Raw genomic sequence first — 22466 nt, forward strand, 5'->3', positions numbered from 1 at the left:
CTGGGGGATGTTTCCAGAATGAGATTTTCACTCTGCAGCATATTGTGCGCTGATATGAAACTCCGCTGCATATTGTGCGCTGATATGAAACTCCGCTGCAGAGTGAAAATCTCATTCTGGAAACATCATCTGTGGCTAAGCCATGTCTCCGCAATATCCTTTCTTTCAGGAGTGCTAGTTCTGCAAGGTTCGCAGGAGAACTTCTGTAAAGTTTGGAAGGTAGGAGACGAGATACTGGCAGAAGTAAAGCTGTGAGTACCGGGCGTGAGTCGTGCTTGGGTAGCTCAGTTGGTAGAGCACTTGCCCGCGAAAGGCAAAGGTCCCGAGTTCGAGTCTCGGTCGGGCACACAGTTTTAATCTGCCAGGAAGTTTCATATCAGCGCACACTCCGCTGCAGAGTGAAAATCTCATTCTGGAAATATCTGGGATAGGTTGCAAAGGGCTGTTATGCACGACGTGACCCACCAACCACTCTGAGGGATCTACGCCAAATCGCCGTTGAGGAGTGGGACAATCTGGATCAACAGTGCGTTGATGAACTTGTGGATAGTAAGGCATGACAAATACAGGCATGCATCAATGCGAGAGGACGTGCTACTGGGTATTAGAGGTACTGGTGTGTACGGCAATCTGGACCACCACCTCTCAAGGTCTCGCTGTACGGTGGTTAAAACATGCAATATGTGGTTTTCATGAGCAATAAAAAGATCAGAAATGATGTATAAGTTGATCTCTATTACAATTTTCTGTACAGGTTCCGGAACTCCCGGAAGCGATTTGATGAAAAACTTTTTTGATGTGTGTATTTCATGGTTAACCAAGAATATTTTGAACAGACTGAAGGAGCCGTCATGGTGGATAACTTGTGTGGAGGATTTTGAGGAAAGAGCACTTGAGTCAGCGGTTCTTAAAGCAACTGTTTTTTGGGCGTGCAAGGATGATACTTTCATAGTGTGGCTCCATGGCGAAGATAAGTCAATGGAGTTTTTACATCATAAACATTCACCGGAACATTCGATATACTATGGAATTAGAGAAACATGGTTGTGTCCCATTCCTGGACGTGCTACTTAAAGGAAAGAGTGACGGCTGCCAGGAACATTCTGTTTATCGTAAGCTCACTCACACTGATTTGTATTTGCACTCGTCAAGTTACCATCACCCATCCTAAAGCATGAGTGTGCTTAATACCCTTTTATGCAGAGTCCATACAGTGTCGGATGCTAATAGTTTAGCTGCAGAACTTGAACGTGTAAGGTCTGTGTTTAGAGACAATGGATACTCGACACGGCAACTAACAGGGCATTCTCAGCTAAAACCAAGAACAGGAAGGTGGATAAAGAGGGGAACGCGCCACCAAAGTTCCTAGCTTTTCTTCCCTTTGTTGGAAAAATTTCCTTCAAAATGGCATGGATTCTTAGTAATTTTCAGATAAGTGATTTTCCGTCCGCCATCTAAGGTTTCGGACCTGCTAGGATCAGTCAACAATAATTAGTTATTGCGGAAGGCGAGACTTCATACAAAATTTCTTGCAAGTGTGGTATGGCCTACACAGAACAAACAACACGCACAATGGGAGAACGCTGCTCAGAACAGAATCCTTGCAATCGCTTTCTGCAACCCATAAAATATGCAGTTGCGGTACATTGTATCTCCAACATTCGATGGAGTATGACAAGAAGAAAGATTAAGGAAAGGCAAACCTACGTTTCTTGCATTTGTAGACTTACAGAAAGCTTTTGACAATGTTGACTGGAATACTCTCTTTCAAATTCTGAAGTTGGCAGGGGTAAAATACAGGGAACGAAAGGCTATTTACAATTTGTACAGAAACCAAATGGGAGTTATAAGAATCGAGGGGCGTGAAAGGGAAGCAGTGGTTAGGAAGGGAGCGAGACAGGGATGTAGCCTCTCCCCAATGTTATTCAATCTGTATATTGAGCAAGCAGTAAAGGAAACAAAAGAAAAATTTGGAGTAGGTATTAAAATCCAGGGAGAAGAAATAAAAACTTTGAGGTTTGCCGATGACATTGTAATTCTGTCAGAGACAGCAAAGGACTTGGAAGAGCAGTTGAATGGAATGGACAGTGTCTTGAAAGGAGGATATAAGATGAACATCAACAAAAGCAAAACGAGGATAATGGAATGTAGTCGAATTAAGCCGGGTGATGCTGAGGGAATTAGATTAGGAAGTCAGACTCTTACAGTAGTAAAGGAGTTTTGCTATTTGGGGAGCAAAGTAACTGATGTTGGTCGAAGTAGAGAGGATATAAAATGTAGAATGGCAATGGCAACCAAAGCGTTTCTGAAGAAGAGAAATTTGTTAACATCGAGTATAGATTTAAGTGTGAAGAAGCCGTTTCTGAAAGTGAAAGTGTTTGTATGGAGTGTAGCCATGTATGGAAGTGAAACATGGACAATAAATAGTTTGGACAAGAAGAGAATAGAAGCTTTCGAAATGTGGTGCTACAGAAGAATGTTGAAGATCAGATGGGTAGATCACATAACTAATGAGGAGGTATTGAATAGGATTGGGGAGAAGAGGAGTTTGTGGCACAACTTGACTAGAAGAAGGGATCGGTTGGTAGGGCATGTTCTGAGGCATCAAGGGATCACCAATTAATTATTGGAGGGCAGCGTGGAGGGTAAAAATCGTAGAGGGAGACCAAGAGATGAATACACTAAGCAGATTCAGAAGGATGTAGGTTGCAGTAGGTACTGGGAGATGGAGCTTGTACAGGATAGATTAGCATGGAGAGCTGCATCAAACCAGTCTCAGGACTGAAGACCACCACAACATGACAAAACATCACTTTTGGCCACGGCAACATCTATCATCTATTTGGGACTATCTTATAAAAGAAATACGCATCGCGGAAAATCTAATGAACCGTGACACCGGCTACCAGCTGAATAATGCATGGAATCCCGTCACCTCCGAGATTTGCTCAGTCGAAGACGGGAGAATGCTTCGTATATCGCAGCGAGCGGCAGCACCAAAGACAGCTGACCTCTGCAGTTCCATCTGCTAAGGCGCTGCCGCCGGGCAGGGTGGCCCTTCTGTCACCGTGACTGGCACATGTGAGGCAATACTCACGGCGCACTATACAGGGTGGTCCATTGATTGCGACCGGGTCAAATATCTCGCGAAGTAAGCGTCAAAAGAAAAAACTACAAAGGAGACTCGTCTAGCTTGCAGGGGGAAACCAGATGCCGCTATAGTTGGCCCCCTAGATGGCGCTGCCATAGGTCAAACGGATATCAACTGCGTTTTTTTAAATAGAACCATTTTTTATTACATATTCCCGTAGTATGAATGTTTTAGTTGGACCACTTTTTTCGCTATGTGATAGATGGCGCTGTAATAATCACAAACATATGGCTCACAATTTTAGACGTACAGTTGGTAACAGGTAGGTTTTTTAAACTAAAATACAGAACGTAGGTACATTTCAAAATTTTATTTCGGTTGTTCCAGTGTGATGCACGTACCTTTGTGAACTTATCATTTCTGAGAACACATGCTGTTACAGCGTGATCACCTGTAAATGCCACATTAATGCAATAAATACTCAAAATGATGTCCGTGAACCTCAGCGCATTCGGCAATACGTGTAACGACATTCCTCTCAACAGCGAGTAGTTCGCCTTCCGTAATATTCGCACATGCATTGACAATGCGCTGACGCATGTTGACAGGCGTTGTCGGTGGATGACGATAGCAAATATCCTTCAACTTTCCCCACAGAAAGAAATCCGGGGACGTCAGATCCGGTGAATGTGTGGGCCACGGTATGGTGCTTCGACGACCAATCCACCTGTTGTGAAATATGCTATTCAATACCGCTTCAACCACACGCGAGCTATGTGCCGGACATCCATCAAGATGGAAGTACATCGCCATTCTGTCATGCAGTGAAACATGTTGTAGTAACATTGGGAGAACATTACGTAGGAAATCGGCATACATTTCACCATTTTGATTGCATTCGATAAAATGGGGGCAAGTTATCCTTCCTCCCATAATGCCGCACCATACATTAACCCGCTAAGGTCGCTAATGTTGCACTTGTCGCAGCCATCGTGGATTTTCCGTTGCCCAATAGTGAATATTATGCCGGTTTACGTTACCGCTGTTGGTGAATGACGCTTCGTCGCTAAATAGAACGCGTGCAAAAAATTTTGTCATCGTCCCGTAGTTTCTCTTGTGCCCTGTGGCAGAACAGTACACGACGTTCAAAGTCGTCGCCATGCAATTCCTGGTTTATAGAAATATGGTACGGGTGCAATGGATGTTGATGTAGCATTCTCAACACCGACGTTTTTGAGATTCCCGATTTTCGCGCAATTTGTCTGCTACTGATGTGCGGATTAGCCGCGACAGCAGCTAAAACGCTTACTTGGGCAACATCATTTGTTGCAGGTCGTGGTTGACCTTTCACATGTGGCTGAACACTTCCTGTTTCCTTAAATAACGTAACTATCCGGCGAACGGTCCGCACACTTTGATGATGTCGTCCAGGATACCGAGCAGCATACATAGCACACGCCCGTGGGGCATTTTGATCACAATAGCCATACATCAACACGATATCGACCTTTTCTGCAATTGGTAAACGGTCCATTTTAACACGGGTAATGTATCACGAAGAAAAAAACACCATCCGCACTGGCGGAATGTTACGTGATACCACGTACGTATACGTTTGTGACTATTACAGCGCCATCTATCACAAAGCGAAAAAAGTGGTCCAACTAAAACATTCATATTTCTTTACGTACTACACGAATATGTAACAAAAACTGGGGGTTACTATATAAAAAAACGCATTTCATTTGAGTTTGACCTAAGGCAGTGCCATCTAGCGGGCCAGCCATAGCGCCATCTGGCTTCCCCCTTGAAGCTGGACGAGTTTCGTTCTTTGTAGTTTTTTCGTTTGATGCTTATTTTGTGAGATATTTGGCCCGGTCACTGCCAATGGACCACCCTGTACAAGGCGGGGTTGCAAACGTCTACGCCAGTCTTCGATGGCTCACCTGAAGATGACTAGCAGGTGCCCAGTCTAAATATCGTGGAGTGACGTTTACGACGACCGGGCGCAACCCCGAAATATCTTCGAACATGCAAACGTTTTCGCGGTGTAGGACTAAACTGTCAGTGGCTTTGTCCACATTCTAAATACACTGAAGCGCCAAAGAAACTGGTATAGGCATACGTATTCAGATATAGAGGTAAGTAAACAGGCAGAATACGACGCCGCGTTCGTCAACGTCTGTATAACACAGCAAGTGTCTGGCGCAGTTGTGAGATCGGTTACTGCTGCCACAATGGCAGGTTATCAAGATTTAAGTGAGTTTGAACGTGGTGTTATATTCGGCGCACGTGCGATGGGACACAGCATCTCTGAGGTAGTGGAGAAGTGGGTATTTTGCAGTACCAACATTTCATGAGTGTACTGTGAATATCAGGAATCCGATTAAACATCAAATCTCCGACATCGCTGCGGCCAGGATAAGATATTGCATGAAGGGCACCAACGACAACTGAAGAGAAATGTTCGGCATGACACAAGTGCAACCCTACTGAGCCGTACGTGGCTCGTGTTCCCGCCATCATGTATTTTACACCTTGTTTTTAACGCACTTCCACCTCACTATGTTAATTATAATTACTACTGTCACTGAGTTGGCGCTTTGCCTGGCCGTGACCGGCGTTAGCAGCGCGTATCGATATATCCGCTCTCGTAGTATCTTTGTTCGACTACTATTACTTCCCGGATATTGTCTGTTGTGGGCAGTTCGGTTTGAGAGTTGGGGTTCCGACTTCGGGTCCGTATTGGTATCGCTCGGTGAGGCCTGCAGCAATACGTTCCAAAACATCCCAAAGGTGTTCTATAGGATTCAGGTCAGGACTCTGTGCAGGCCGGTCCATTACAGGGATGTTATTGTCGTGTAACCACCCAGCCACAGGCCGTGCATTATGAACAGTTCCTTGATCGTGTCAAAAGATGCAATCGCCATCGACAGTGGGAAACAAGAAGGTGCTTAAAGCATTAGTGTAGGCCTGTGCTATGATAGTGTCACGCAAATCAACAAGGGATGCAAGCCCCCGCCATGAAAAACACGACCACACCACACCACACCACCGCCTCCGGATTTTGCCGTCGGCACTACACACGGTGGCAGATGACGTCCACCGGGCATTCGCCACACCCACATCCTGTCATCATATCGCCACATTGTGTACCGTGATTCGTCACGCCACATAACGTTTTTCCAGTGTTCAATCATCCAATGTTTACGCTCCTTACACCGAGCGAGGGGTCGTTTGGCATTTACCGGCGTGATGTGTGGCTTATGAGCAGCCGCTAGGCCGGGAAATCCAAGTTTTCTCACCTCCCACCTAACTGTCGCAGTACTTGCAGTGGACGCAGTTTGCAATTCCTGTGTGATGGTCTGGATAAATTTATGCCTATTAAACATAACAACCCCCGTCAACTGTTGGCGGTCTCTGTCAGTGAACAGACAGGGTCGGTCTGTACGCATTCATGCCTAAAGCTGTCGGCACACGGACCGTGCCCAGTTCATCGTGCTGCTGAACACTCAGGAACGATGCGACTTGTGCATACGGACGTGGGCCCCAACATGTTATACGCAATCGCAACGCACTCCAGCGGCAGTTGAGGGATGTTTCTAGTTCGTAAATCACACTGTTTACCCAAGGGGCGCCCGTAAAATTCCCACGTTAGCTCTGTTAAAACGCACATTTCTTCCGTCGTCCACGAAAAGGAAAGTACCATGTCGATTCAATAAGGGCACAGGCCTATAAAAGTTCCATAAAAAACTGTGCGTTACAAATTTGGAATACTTATCCGCATAAGATAAACATTATTTCATCATTACGACATTTTAGTAAAACCCCAAGGTCAGTCTTACTTGATCACTGTTCCTACCCAGTAGCAAAATATCTATATACAAGTAGCGCAAGCTGTCCTTTAGATTAAGCCAATCGAACAGCCACCCCTCAAAAAAAGGTGAAATTGTATTTACATACCATCAAATATTATAGTCTATACTTATATTAAACTAATAATAAAGTATCAGAACCTAACAAAAACGCGAATGTTAGGAAAAAAAAAATGGTTGACAGGACGCGAACCACTGCCCCAACAACAGAACTCATAATGGGGCAGGGACGCTATTCATTACGCTAAACCAACATGACACCTCTTGTCTAATCATAGTATCTTACCGCTTGCTAAAAACCTTAATCGTTGATATGTTACTAATTGAAATTTAATTATAACAAATTGTACCAAGAACAGTGCGTTTTTGGATGGATGGTCAGTGTGTCGCTGCCTTCAAATAGCCTACTCTCATAATACGCAAGTTACAATAATTCTTTTGCCACGAATGTGATGTTCCTCATTTTTTATTGGTACGAATCAAACAACTAACAACGGGTTTTCCAGTGATACTCAATTTGCTGGTGCTCAGAAACGGCATATATACATACAGACTTGAAATGAATGCCAATATGGCGCCTCACAACTCTGTACTGAAGGGAGACGGCGTGCTTGTGACGTAGGCGGCGTTGTGCCACCTCATTGGTCAACGCTCAGACGCACGCTCAGAATATCTGACCTGCCAGATACTGCTCTGCACGTTCGGAAAGACTCCCGAGCGTGCTATTCCACCATGGAGGTAAGAATAAGGGGACATGGCGCTACGTATCCCAGCCGTACTACGTTTTGAAGCCATGGGGGCGTGGCTCGCTGCCATGACACTCTGACCAAAACATTGCCAGTGTGCTATAGCGCTGCGTGTATTACAGTCGCTAATTGCACCATATACGCATGTAACGTCATCAGTTTGGTTGTTTCAAAGTTTTTGTTTAAAATAAAATCTCGTAAAGGCGAAATTCCGCGTTTCTTCTGATTAAAAATAGTTTTTAATGTAATACACTCCTGGAAATTGAAATAAGAACACCGTGAATTCATTGTCCCAGGAAGGGGAAACTTTAATGACACATTCCTGGGGTCAGATACATCACATGATCACACTGACAGAACAACAGGCACAAAGACACAGGCAACAGAGCATGCACAATGTCGGCACTAGTACAGTGTATATCCACCTTTCGCAGCAATGCAGCCTGCTATTCTCCCATGGAGACGATCGTAGAGATGCTGGATGTAGTCCTGTGGAACGGCTTGCCATGCCATTTCCACCTGGGGCCTCAGTTGGACCAGCGTTCGTGCTGGACGTGCAGACCGCGTGAGACGACGCTTCATCCAGTCCCAAACATGCTCAATGGGGGACAGATCCGGAGATCTTGCTGGCCAGGGTAGTTGACGTACGCCTTCTAGAGCACGTTGGGTGGCACGGGATACATGCGGACGTGCATTGTCCTGTTGGAACAGCAAGTTCCCTTGCCGGTCTGGGAATGGTAGAACGATGGGTTCGATGACGGTTTGGATGTACCGTGCACTATTCAGTGTCCCCTCGACGATCACCAGTGGTGTACGGCCAGTGTAGGAGATCGCTCCCCACACCATGATGCCGGGTGTTGGCCCTGTGTGCCTCGGTTGTATGCAGTCCTGATTGTGGCGCTCACCTGCACGGCGCCAAACACGCATACGACCATCATTGGCACCAAGACAGAAGCGACTCTCATCGCTGAAGACGACACGTCTCCATTCGTCCCTCCATTCACGCCTGTCGCGACACCACTGGAGGCGGGCTGCACGATGTTGGGGCGTGAGCGGAAGACGGCCTAACGGTGTGCGGGACCGTAACCCAGCTTCATGGAGACGGTTTCGAATGCTCCTCGCCGATACCCCAGGAGCAACAGTGTCCCTAATTTGCTGGGAAGTGGCGGTGCGGTCCCCTATGGCACTGCGTAGGATCCTACGGTCTTGGCGTGCATCCGTGCGTCGCTGCGGTCCGGTCCCAGGTCGACGAGCACGTGCACCTTCCGCCGACCACTGGCGACAACATCGATGTACTGTGGAGACCTCACGCCCCGCGTGTTGAGCAATTCGGCAGTACGTCCACATGGCCTCCCGCATGCCCACTATACGCCCTCGCTCAAAGTCCGTCAACTGCACATACGGTTCACGTCCACGCTGTCGCGGCATGCTACCAGTGTTAAAGACTGCGATGGAGCTCCGTATGCCACGGCAAACTGGCTGACACTGACGGCGGCGGTGCACAAATGCTGCGCAGCTAGCGCCATTCGACGACCAACACCGCGGTTCCTGGTGTGTCCGCTGTGCCGTGCGTGTGATCATTGCTTGTACAGCCCTCTCGCAGTGTCCGGAGCAAGTATGGTGGGTCTGACACACCGGTGTCAATGTGTTCTTTTTTCCATTTCCAGGAGTGTATTACGAATAGCTAGCCTTCAATGAAAACGATACAATTTTGTTAATTCAGTAATAAACGTGTATCACAAATTAAATAATAGAAACTGAAAACTAAGTTAGCTACACCCTCCCTCCAAAGCCCCATAAATACATCTTGTTTGTAATACGTACTGGGACATTTCAGTTACGTTACACTACTGGGAAACACTGTTCATTACCACCAATATTTACTGAAATACGATACATAGAATGGCAAATCTACACAGTGTCCTGTTTAGGTCTATACTTTACGCCAGTTAATGTAGTGTTAGCTTTTAATTTGGTACATGATGAAGACAAAGTGAGTTACTTAACACTTCGATTATCGACGATACGTACATATTATACTGTAACGTGAACTTGAAAGCTAAGAATTTAATTCTTTGAATTAACATACCTTTTGCAAATGTTCTGGGTGTGTAGGGAAAACTGATGGTACAGCATTTTCTCGGAGCCTTACTGTTGAAAGGGAAGTTCGGTCTATGTCCTCTTCTCGGAAATGCTCAGAACATATAGTGCTCCATTTAGACGCACGCCAATTCTTCCTCCTCAGGGCATTCTCCCACAGAGCTTTCCGACTTTCATTTTTAGGAATCTAAAATCAGACAGGAGAAAAGCACGCTATAGTACAAGTACCGATGTAGCACACGTTCATTCACAATGAAGTTGTAAAATCACACTTAACGAGACAACTTACACATGAAATGTTATTCCCTTCGATTTCGCATCACAATCAGAACGATTTGTACATCCGAACACCACACAAGTCACCATAATAGCGCAAAAGCCTTCCAAAACCGAGCGACAAGCCTATGCACACAAGCTTACAGCAGCAATGTTTTGGTCGGATTGAGATGGCTACCCTCGGCTTCACATAGCTTCACAGCTGTGACGTCACGGCGTCTCCCTCTATTCTTACATCCATGTATTCCACGCTATGACGTCAGAAACCCGGCACGCTCAACGTTCGGATGCACGGTCCGTGTGCCGACGGATTTACGTGTCCCTTCACGTTTCCACTTCACTATCACATGGGAAACAGTGGACCTAGGGACGCTTAGGAGTATTGAAATCTCGCGTATAGACGTATGACACAAGTGACACCCGATCACCTGACCATGTTCGAAGTCTGTGAGTTCCACGGAGTGCCCCATTCTGCTCTCACACGATGTCTGATGACTACTGAGGTCGCTGATATGTAGTACCTGGCAATAGGTGGCAGCACAATTAACCTAAATGAAAAAAACTTTTGATCATATTGTGTAAGACTTGAACCCAACGACCGAACGTACACACATGGGGTCTCCGGGCGACCAGTGGCACGCAATCGTTTCATTTCATGTCCGGTTGTTTGTGAAACGATGCGGTATTCCGCTCTACTCTGCCAGCTAGGTCATTCACTGTAAATCCATAAAATCGATTTTATGTTCAAAAAGATAATAAAGAATTTTTTTGCTCACGTACTTAAAACACACTCCATAAGCTTTCCATAAGCTTTTTACATAGAGCTTTTTTGTATGTATTTCGGGAAACATGCAAATGCTTTGTTTCTGTAAAAGAGACAATCGCCAGACGGAGTGGCGGAGCGGCTCTAGGCGCTACAGTCTGGAAACGTGCGACCGCTACGGTCGCAGGTTCGAATCCTGCCTCGGGCATGGATGTGTGTGATGTCCTTAGGTTAGTTACGTTTAAGTAGTTCTAAGTTCTAGGCGACTGATGATCTCAGAAATTAAGTCCCATAGTGCTTGGAGCCATTTTGAACGGATTTTACGAAATGCTCTTGCCAAGCCGCCTCAGTAGATTGCGCACCTTCCTCATTCTGCACGCGTACAGCACTCGCTGATACTACGTGCACCGTACGTGTGTCTGACTACAATCCGTTCATCATAAAAATACACCTCATGTAAACATTGCTCCACGTACTCTTCCGCATTTGCTGGAACTTCATTGGATTTCCGTTTCACGTGGCACTGCAGCAAAGCTGTCTCGAGTACGATAATAAGTGTACGTTTTCTGCTGTCAGTTACGCGCGCATCGACTTAGCGATAATACGGGACAACAGCTTTAAGGCGCATTTGACTTGGAACGTACTGGCCGGTCAGCTGGTACAGCGAGCCTGCAGTGACGTGGCCAGCTGCAGTTTACACGTAAGAAAGAAGAGCAGAGGAGTAACACAGCTTCCATTGTCATTTAATTTTTGTTGTTGTTCTGGTCTTCAGTCGTGAGACTGGTTTGATGCAGCTCTCCATGCTACTCTATCCTGTGCAAGCTTCTTCATCTTCCAGTACTTACTGCAACCTACATCCTTCTGAATCTGCTTAGTGTATTCATCTCTTGGTCTCCCTCTACGATTTTTACCCTCCACGCTGCCCTCCAACGCTAAATTGGTGATCCCTTGATGCCTCAGAACATGTCCTACCAACCGATCCCTTCTTCTAGTCAAGTTGTGCCACAAACTCCTCTTCTCCCCAATTCTGTTCAAGCCCTCCTCATTAGTTATGTGATCTACCCATCTAATCTTCAGCATTCTTCTGTAGCACCACATTTCGAAAGTTTCTTTCTCTTGTCTAAACTATTTATCGTCCATGTTTCACTTCCATACATGGCTACACTCCGTACAAATACTTTCAGAAACGACTTGCTGACACTTAAATCTATACTCAATGTTAACAAATTTCTCTTCTTCAGAAACGCTTTCCTTGCCTTTGCCAGTCTACATTTTATATCCTATCTACTTCGACCATCATCAGTTATTTTGCTCCCCAAATAGCAAAACACCTTTATTGCTTTAAGTGTCTCATTTCCTAATCTAATTCCCTCAGCATCACCCGACTTAATTCGACTACATTCCATTATCCTAGTTTCGCTGTTGTTGATGTTCATCTTATATCCTCCTTTTAAGACACGGTCCATTCCGTTCAACTGCTCTTCCAGGTCCTTTGCTGTCCCTGACAGAATTACAATCTCATCAGCAAGCCTCAAAGTTTTTATTTCTTCTAGGTGGATTTTAATTCCTACTCCGAATTTTTCTTTTGTTTCCTTTACTCCTTTCTCAATATACAGACTGAATTACATCGGGGATAGACAACAACCCTGCCTCACTCCCTTGCCAACCGCTGCTTCCCTTTCATGCCCCTCGACTCTTGTAACTGTCATCTGGTTTCTGTAAATTTTGTAAATAACCTTTCGCTCCCTGTATTTTACCCCTGCCACCTCCAGAATTTGAAAGAACGTATTCCAGTCAATATTGTCAAAAGCTTTCTCTAAGTCTAGAAATGTTAGACATGTAGGTTTGCCTTTTTCTGATCTAGCCTGTAAGATAAGCCATAGGGTAACTATTGCCTCACGTATTCCAACATGCCTACGGAATCCAAATTGATCTTCCCCGAGGTCGGCTTCTACCAGTTTTTCCATTAGTCTGTAAAGATTTCACGTTAGTATTTTGCAGCTGTGACTTATTAAACTGATAGTTCGGTAATTTTCACATCTGTCGACACCTGCTTTCTTTGGGATTGAAATTATTATATTGATCTTGAAGTGTGAGGGTATTTCGCCTGTCTCATACATCTTGCTCACCAGATGGTAGAGTTTTGTCAGGACTGGCTCCCCCAAGGCTGTCAGTAGTTCTAATGGAATGTTGTCAACTCTGGGGCCTTGTTTCGACTCAGGTCTTTCAGTGCTCTGTCAAACTCTTCACGCAGTATCGTATCTCCCATTTCATCTTCACCTACATCCTCTTCCATTTCCATAATATTGTCGACTAGAATATCGCCCCTGTATAGACCCTGTATATACTCCATCCACCTTTCTGCTTTCCCTTCTTTGCTTAGAACTGTGTTTCCATCTGAGCTCTTCATATTCATACAAGTGGTTCTCTTTTCTCCAAAGGTCTCTTTAGTTTTCTATGTGATGTTGTCGGTGTGTACGAGTCTGCTTCATTTCGTTGACTAAGTTTCCTCATGGTCCACTTGTGCAGAGTCTCTCTCTCTCTCTCTCTCTCTCTCTCTCTCTCTCTCACACACACACACACACACACACACACACACACACACACACACACACAACTTGCTGTACACTGTTAAACATCAAAAACATTTTAAACATTTTGTAGTTACAACTGTTTTGTTTACGTAAAATGTTTTCGATGATTAAAAGTGTACAAGAAGTTGTGTGTGATATTTAGTGTGTGTGTGTGTGTGACTGCACAAATGGACCATAAGCAAACGTAAGGTCAACGAAATGAAGCAGACTCTCACACATCGACAACGTCACATAGAAATGGCATGACAGACCCAAAAAATCGCAATAAAGTCATGAGATGTTCAATTGACTCCTTTATTAGACATGTTACGAGTTTCGGGATTACACCCATCTTCAGACATCACAAACTTCAACTCCTTCCCAACCAACCAGGCGTACAGCCTTGACAACTCAGTGTCGAATAACATATAACTGCGACAAGCAGTCTTGAAGCAGAGCGTTTGTCGCAGTTAGTCACATGTTATTCGACACAAAAAACGCACTTGAAAATAGAAATCATTTCCCGAAACGCGTCGTGCGAAAAATAAAGAAAATCGTGACTGGTAGCAGCTGAGTTATTTATAAACAAACGTATTATTTTCACAGTCGCAGGCTTTCAGAACCGTTTATAATGGATCAAATCAGATACTCCTGTAAGATTCAGATGTACGCTACTGGCCATTAAAATTGCTACACCACGAAGATTACATGCTCGGACGCGAAATTTAACCGACAGGAACAAGATGCTGTGATATGCAAATGATTAGCTTTTCTGAGCATTCAGACAAGGTTGGCGCTGGTGGCGACACTAAACGTCCTGACATGAGGAAAGTTTCCAATCGATTTCTCATACGCAAACAGCATTTGACCGGCATTGCCTGGTGAAACGTTGTGATGCCTCGTGTAAGGAGGAGAAATGCGTACCATCACGTTTCCGACTTTCATAAAGGTCGGATCGTAGCCTTTCGCTATTGCAGTTTATCGTATCGCGACATTGCTGCTCGCGTCGGTCGAGACCAATGACTGTTAGCAGAATATGGAATCGATGGGTTCAGGAGGGTAATACGGAACGCCGTGCTGGATCCCAACGGCCTCGTATCACTAGCAGTCGAGGTGACAGGCATCTTATCCACGCGCCTGTAATGGCTCGTGCAGCGACGTCTCGATCCCTGAGTCGACAGATGGGGACGTTTGCAACAGAACAACCATCTCCACGAACAGTTCGACGACGTTTGCAGCAGCAAGGAGTATGAGCTCGGAGACCGTGGCTGCGGTTACCCTTGACGCTGCATCACAGACACGAGCGCCTGCGATGGTGTACTCGATGAGGAACCTGGGTGCACGAATGGCAAAACGTCATTTTTTCGGATGAATCCAAGTTCGGTTTACAGCATCACGATGGTGCCATCCGTGTTTGGCGATATCGCGGTGAACGCACATTGGAAGCGTGTATTCGTCATCCCCATACTGGCATATCACCCGGCGTGATGGTATAGGGTGCCATTGGTTACACGTCTCGGTCACCTCTTGTTCGCACTGACGGCACTTTGAACAGTGGACGTTACATTTGAGATGTGTTACGACCCGTGGCTCTACCCTTCATTCGACCCTGCGAGACCCTACAGTTCAGCAGGATAATGCACGACCGCATGTTTCAGGTCCTGTACGGGCCTTTCTGGATACAGAAAATGTTGGACTGCTGGGCTGGCCAGCACATTCTCCAGACCTCTCACCAACTGAAAACGTCTGGTCATTGGTGGCCGAGCAACTGGCTCGTCACAATACGCCAGTCACTAGTCTCGATGAACTGTGGTATCTTGTTGAAGCTGCACGGGCAGCTGTACCTGTACACGCCATCCAAGCTCTGTTTGACTCAATGCCCAGGAGTATCAAGGCCGTTATTACAGCCAGAGGTGGTTGTTCTGGGTACTCATTTCTCAGGGTGTATGCACCCAAATTGCGTGAAAATGTAATCACATGTCAGTTCTAGTATAATATATTTGTCCAATGAATACCCGTTTGTCATCTGCAATTTCTTCTTAGAGTAGCAATTTTAATGGCCGGTAGTGTAGTGACGCTCTGGTAACGTTTCAGAGTCAGCCAACACGCCACCTGCTGCCGTACACCAGAAGACGCTGGCAGCGGACCTGGGCGCGCTCCTTCAGTCTGGACATTCTGCTGACGTCACCATAACGGTGGGGGACAGCACGCTGAGGGCGCACAGGGCTATCCTGGTGGCCAGGAGTCCCGTGTTCGCGGCCATGATGGCCCACGACTGCCTGGAATCCAGTAGTGGCCACATTTCCATCACCGACATCGAGCCGGAGGTGCTGAGCCAGCTGCTGGTGTTCTTGTACACGGACGAGGCTCAGTTGGACCCCCGGCTGGTCCTGAAACTCCTAGTAGCCGCCGACAAGTACCAGGTGCACAGTTTGAAGGAACAGTGCGAGTACGTAGTCTCCCGGAGCCTGCGCGTGGAGAATGCGGTGGCGTGTGCGGTGCTCGCCATACAGCACTCCTGCTCGTGTCTCACGGAATCCTCTGCGCGCTTCATTGCGGCCCACCTCAAGCAGGTGATGGCCACCGAGGGGTGGGCCACGGCTGTGCGGAGGCACCCGGAGCGCATGGTGGAGGTCAGTCGCCTGGTTGCCGCAGTTTCCTCAGATACCAGGTGTGTACTCCTCTCTTCTTCACCTTCGTATTGTGCCTTTCCTACGCGACTGCTACGGTCGCAGGTTCGAATCCTGCCTCGGGCATGGATGTGTGATGTCCTTAGGTTAGTTAGGTTTAAGTAGTTCTAAGTTCTATGGGACTTATGACATCAGCAGTTGAGTCCCATAGTGCTCAGAGCCATTTGAACCATTTGTGCCTTTCCTAAGAGATGTTAGACACACACTACTGGCCATTAAAATTGCTACCCCAAGAAGAAATGCAGATGATAAACGGGTATTCATTGGACAAATACATTACATTTTCACGTAATTTGGGTGCATAGATCCTGAAAATCAGTACCCAGGACAACCACCTGTGGCCGTAAAAACGGCATGGGGTCAAACAGAGCTCGGATGGCGTGTACAGGTACAACTGCCCGTGCAGCTTCAACACGATACCACAGTTCATCAAGAGTAGTGACTGGCGTATTGTGAGGAGCCAGTTGCTCGGCCACTATTGACCATACGTTTTCAATTGGTGAGAGATCTGGAGAATGTGCTGCTCGGACCAGCAGTCGAACATTTTCTGTATCCAGAAAGGCCCGTACAGGACCTGCAACATGCGGTCGTGCATTATCCTGCTGAAATGTAGGCTTTCACAGGGATCGTATGAAGGGTAGAGCCACGGGTCGTAACACATCCGAAATGCAACGTCCACTGTTCAAAGTGCCGTCAATGCGAACAAGAGGTTACCAAAACGTGTAACCGATGGCACCCCATATCATCACGCTGGGTGATACGCCAGTATGGCCATGACAAATACACACTTCCAATGTGTGTTCACCGCGATGTCGCCAAACACGGATGCGACGATCACGATGCTGTAAACTCAACCTGGATTCATCCGAAAAAATGACGTTTTGCCATTCGTGCACCCACGTTGGTCGTAGAGTACACCATCGCAGGCGCTCCTGTCTGTGATGCAGCGTCAAGGGTAACCGCAGCCGTGGTATCCGCGCTGATAGTCCGTGCTGCTGCAAATGTCGTCGAACTGTTCGTGCAGATGGTTGTTGTCTTGCAAACGTCCCCACCTGTTGACTGAGGGATCGAGACGTGGCTGCACGATCCGTTACAGCCATGCAGATACGATGCCTGTCATCTCGACTGCTAGTGATACGAGGCCGTTGGGATCCAGCACGGCGTTCCGAATTACCCTCCTGAACTCACCAATTCCATATTCTGCTAACAGTCATCGGATCTCGACCGACGCGAGCAGCAATGTCGCGATACGATAAACCGCCATCGCGATAGGCTACAATCCGACCTTTATCAGTCGGAAATTTAATGGTACGCATTTCTCCTCCTTACACGAGGCATCACAACAACGTTTCACCAGGCAACGCCGGTCAACTGCTGCTTGTGTATGAGAAATCGGTTGGAAACTTTCCTCATGTCAGCACGTCGTAGGTGTCGCCACCGGCGCCAACCGTGTTTGAATGCTCTGAAAAGCTAATCATTTGCATATCACAGCATCTTCTTCCTGTCGGTTAAATTTCACGTCTGTAGCACGTCATCTTCGTGGTGTAGCAGTTAATGGCCAGAAGTGTATTTTCCCCAGTGTTGCGGCGTATATTTGCAATTTCGTTTTCGCTTTCTGTAGATGGGAGTCAGCCTATACAAATTCATGTGACGCCACTGTCAGTGAGAAACGTCAGTGTGTTTCCTGTTACAAACAAAATCTGTTCCGTAGTCCGTATTAATACAGGGTGTGCATTAAGTCCGGGAACACTCTCAATTATTCATTTCACAAGAACCAAACATTGTAGAGATACCGCACATACGTCATTTTGAAGAGAAACCGTGAAAGTTTTTTTTTTTTCATGTATAGGGCCACAGTTTAGTTTGGTAATCTTCCGATAGTCAGCGCTAGTCGCAAACACGGCGAGTTCAGGTGCGGAGCGAGCTTTCTGTGTGTTGGAGTTCGGCAAAAACAAGTGTGCTACAGCTGTTCGACGGATGTTTAGAACCAAGTACGGTAAGAAGCCACCAACAAGGAAGGCCACTTACCACTGGCACAACAAATTCGTTGCTTGTGCCCAGCGAAGAGGAGCGGATGTCCCAGTGTGAGTGAAAGTGAATGTGGAGTGCGTACGAGAGACATTCATAGAGATAGGTGCGCCGTGCATCCCGTGAACTTTAAATGGCTCCAATGACAGTGTGGAAAGTCCTGCGTTTAATTTTTAGCAACGAAGCCCCTTTTCATACTAATGGGTAAGTGAACAGGGATAATTGTCGAATCTGGGGTACAAAGCATCCACACGAATGCATTGAATTTGAGCGTGATTCCCCAAAGGTAAATGTTTTTTGTGCCTTGTCATGTCGAACACCGTACAGGCTGCTGTTCTCCGCCGAGAGCACTGTCACTGGATATTCCTACTCGGACAAGTTGCAGCAATGGCTGATGCTTCGAATGCGATCGGACTCTCCGTTCATCTTTCAGGAGGATGGGGCTCCAACCCACTTTCATGATGATGTTCGTGGGTACCTGAACACTGAGCTGCCGCATCTATGGATAGGCCGTGCTGCAAAAGGGGACAGCTGTTTCATGACATGGCCTGCCCCGCCACCAGGTCTCACTCCGTGTGACTTTTTGTCTGTGGGGACACATTAAAGATCTGGTGTGTGTACCGCCTCTACCACGCGATGTAGCGGAGCTCCGGGAGAGAATACGGGAAGCGACTGCCACAGTCGACGATGCCGTGCTGGGACGGGTATGGCGAGAATTCCATTGCCGTATTCTAGTCTGTCATGTCACTCATGGTTCGCATATCGAATGTTTGTAAAAACACTTTCACAGTTTCTCTTCAAAATCCAATATGTATGACATCCGTACAATCTTTAGTTTTTGTGCAAAAAATAATTGAAAGTGTTCCCAGACTTTATGTACACCCTGTATTATAGCTCCAAAAGTACAGGGTTATTACAAATGATTGAAGCGATTAAAGCTCTACAATAACTTTATTATTTGAGATATTTTCACAATGCTTTGCACACACATACAAAAACTCAAAAAAATTTTATTAGGCATTCACAAATGTTCGATATGTGCCCCTTTAGTGATTCGGCAGACATCAAGCCGATAATCAAGTTCCTCCCACACTCGGCGCAGCATGTCCCCATCAATGAGTTCGAAAGCATCGTTGATGCGAGCTCGCAGTTCTGGCACGTTTCTTGGTAGAGGAGGTTTAAACACTGAATCTTTCACATAACCCCACAGAAAGAAATCACATGGGGTCAAGTCGGGAGAGCGTGGAGGCCATGACACGAATTGCTGATCGTGTTCTCCACCACGACCGATCCATCGGTTTTCCACTCTCCTGTTTAAGAAATGCCGAACATCATGATGGAAGTGCGGTGGAGCACCATCCTGTTGAAAGATGAAGTCGGCGCTGTCGGTCTCCAGTTGTGGCATGAGCCAATTTTCCAGCATGTCCAGATACATGTGTCCAGTAACGTTTTTTTCGCAGAAGAGAAAGGGGCCGTAAACTTTAAGCCACGAGATTGCACAAAACACGTTAACTTTTGGTGAATTGCGAATTTGCTGCACGAATGCGTGAGGACTGTCTACCGCCCAGATTCGAACATTGTGTCTGTTCACTTCACCATTAAGAAAAAAATTTTGCTTCATCACTGAAAACAAGTTTCGCACTGAACGCATCCTCTTCCATGAGCTGTTGCAACCGCGCCCAAAATTCAAAGCGTTTGACTTTGTAATCGGGTGTCAGGGCTTGTAGCAATTGTAAACGGAAAGGCTTCTGCTTTAGCCTTTTCCGTAAGATTTTCCAAACCGTCGGCTGTGGTACGTTTAGCTCCCTGCTTGCTTTATTCGTCGACTTCCGCGGGCTACGCGTGAAACTTGCCCGCACGCGTTCAACCGTTTCTTCGCTCACTGCAGGCCGACCCGTCGATTTCCCCTTACAGAGGCATCCAGAAGCTTTAAACTGCGCATACCATCGCCGAATGGAGTTAGCAGTTGGTGAATGTTTGTTGAACTTCGTCCTGAAGTGTCGTTGCACTGTTACGACTGACTGATGTGAGTGCATTTCTCGGCTCCTGTCACTATTTTGTCTCACTGCGCTCTCGAGCGCTCTGGCGGCAGAAACCTGAAGTGAGTTTTTCTACGTGTCTGTAGTGTGTCGTGACCATATGTCAATGAATGGAGCTACAGTGAATTTATGAAATCGCTTCAATCATTTGTAATAGCCCTGTACCTGTTATGCTTTCACAACTGAAACGATTTTGATAAAATTTGGTATGGAGATAGCTTGAACCCTGAGGAAGAGCATAGGCTGCTTTAGCAATTTGCATATTTTTGAGTATTATTAACAACTCTAAACGTGGTATACATTAATGTGGCCGCGTGGTTTGTGGCACCATGTCACGGTTCGCCCGGCCCCTCCTGCCGTAGATTCGAGTCCTCCCTCGGGCATGGGTGTGTGTGTGTTATTCTTAGCTCAAGTTAGTCTAAGTAGTGTGTATGTCTATGGACTGATGACCTCACACATTTGAAGATGAGTGTGATGCAGATGACTCTGGCCCGACTGTCAGCGACAGTCAGTGTCTATCGATTATTCCGTGACAGTGCAAATCCAAGGTTATGCTATTCAGTGTTAACCTGCTTAGCTGAGTGATTAAGTGCTTGCCTACCGTCCAGCGAGCCAGAGTTGGATTCCTACATCTACATCTACGTGATTACTCTGCTATTCACAATAAAGTGCCTGGCAGAGGGTTCAGTGAACCACCTTCATGCTGTCTCTCTACCGTTCCACTCTCGAACGGCACGCGGGAAAAACGAGCAAACAAGCACTTACATTTTTCCGTGCGAGCCCTGATTTCTCTTATTTTTTCCCTATGTGGGTGGGTGCTAACAGTGTTTTCGCAATCGGAGGAGAAAACTGGTGATTGAAATTTCATGAGAAGATCCCATCGCAACGAAAAACGCTTTTGTTTTAACGATTGCCACTCCAATTCGCGTACCATGTCTGTGACACTATCTCCCCTATTTCGCGATAACACAAAACGAACTGCCCTTCTTTGAACCTTTTCGGTAATCGTCAGTCCCACCTGATGAGGATCCCACCCCGCACAGCAAAATTCCAAAATATGGCGGACAAGCGTGGTGTAAGCAGTCTCTTTAGTAGACCTGTTGCACCTTCTAAGTGTTCTGCCAATGAATCGCAGTCTTTGGTTTGCTCTAACCACAACACTACCTATGTGATCGTTCCAATTTAGGTTATTTGTAATTATAATCCCTAAGTATTTACTTGAATTTACACCCCTCAGATTTCTGTGACTTACCGCGTAATCGAAATTTAGCTGATTTAGTACTCACGTGAATAACTTCGCACTTTTCTTTATTCAGGGTCAATTGCCACTTTCGCACCATACAGATATCTAAATCATTTTGCAGTTCGGTTTGGTCATCTGATGACTTTACAAGATGGTAAATGGCAGCATCATCTGCAAACAATCTAAGACGGCTACTCAGATTGTCTCCTTTGTCGTTAATATAGATAAGGAACAATAGAGGGCCTATAACACTTCCTTGGGGAACGCCGAACATTACTTCTGTTTTACTCGATGACTTTACGTCTGTTACTACGAACTGTGACCTTTCTGACAGGAAATCACGAATCCAGTCTCACAACTGAGGCGATACTCCGTAGGTACGCAGTTTGGTTAGAAGACTCTTGTGAGGAACGGTGTCGAAAGCCCTCTGGAAATCTCAAAATATGGAATCAATTTGACATCCCCTGTCGATAGCACTTATTACCTTATGAATATAAAGAGCTAGTTGTTTCACAAGAACGATATTTTCTCAATCCGTGCTCACTATATGTCAATAAATCGTTTTCTTCGAGGTACTTCATAATGTTCGAATACAGTATATGTTCCAAAACCCTACTGCAAATCGACGTTAGTGATATAGGCCTGTAATTCAGTGGATTACTCCTACTTCCCTTTTTGGGTATTGGTGTGACTTGAGCAATTTTCCAGTCTTTAGGTACGTATCTTTCTGTGAGCGAGCGGTTGTATATAATTGCTAAATATGGAGCTATTTTATCTGCATACTCGGAGAGGAATCTGACTGGTATACAATCTGGACCGGAGGCCTTGCCTTTATTGAGTGAGTTAAGCTCCTTTGTTACACCATCTACCTCTATGTTTCTCATGTTGGCAGTTGTTCTTGATTGGAATTCAGGAATATTTACTTAGTCTTCTTTGGAGAAGGAGTTTCGGAAAAGCTTGTTTAATAACTCTGCTTTAGTGGCACTGTCATCAGTGACTTCACTGTTCTTATCGCGCAGTGAAGGTATTGATTGTGTCTTGC

General features: G+C 46.1%; 1 protein-coding gene across 6 annotated transcripts in view; it reads left to right on the forward strand.

Annotated features, from left to right (window-relative positions):
• Positions 1 to 22466, forward strand: part of LOC124554016 (speckle-type POZ protein-like) — a 125421-nt gene that overhangs the window by 73812 nt on the left and 29143 nt on the right. For all 6 annotated transcript variants that reach the window (XM_047128042.1, XM_047128044.1, XM_047128043.1 and 3 more), the window contains exon 4: positions 15519 to 16095. In XM_047128042.1, the coding sequence (XP_046983998.1) occupies positions 15519 to 16095 (577 nt within the window). The remainder of the gene's footprint in view (positions 1 to 15518; positions 16096 to 22466) is intronic.

The sequence above is a fragment of the Schistocerca americana genome, chromosome 11, assembly GCF_021461395.2.
Source record: "Schistocerca americana isolate TAMUIC-IGC-003095 chromosome 11, iqSchAmer2.1, whole genome shotgun sequence".
Classification (NCBI taxonomy): domain Eukaryota; kingdom Metazoa; phylum Arthropoda; class Insecta; order Orthoptera; family Acrididae; genus Schistocerca; species Schistocerca americana.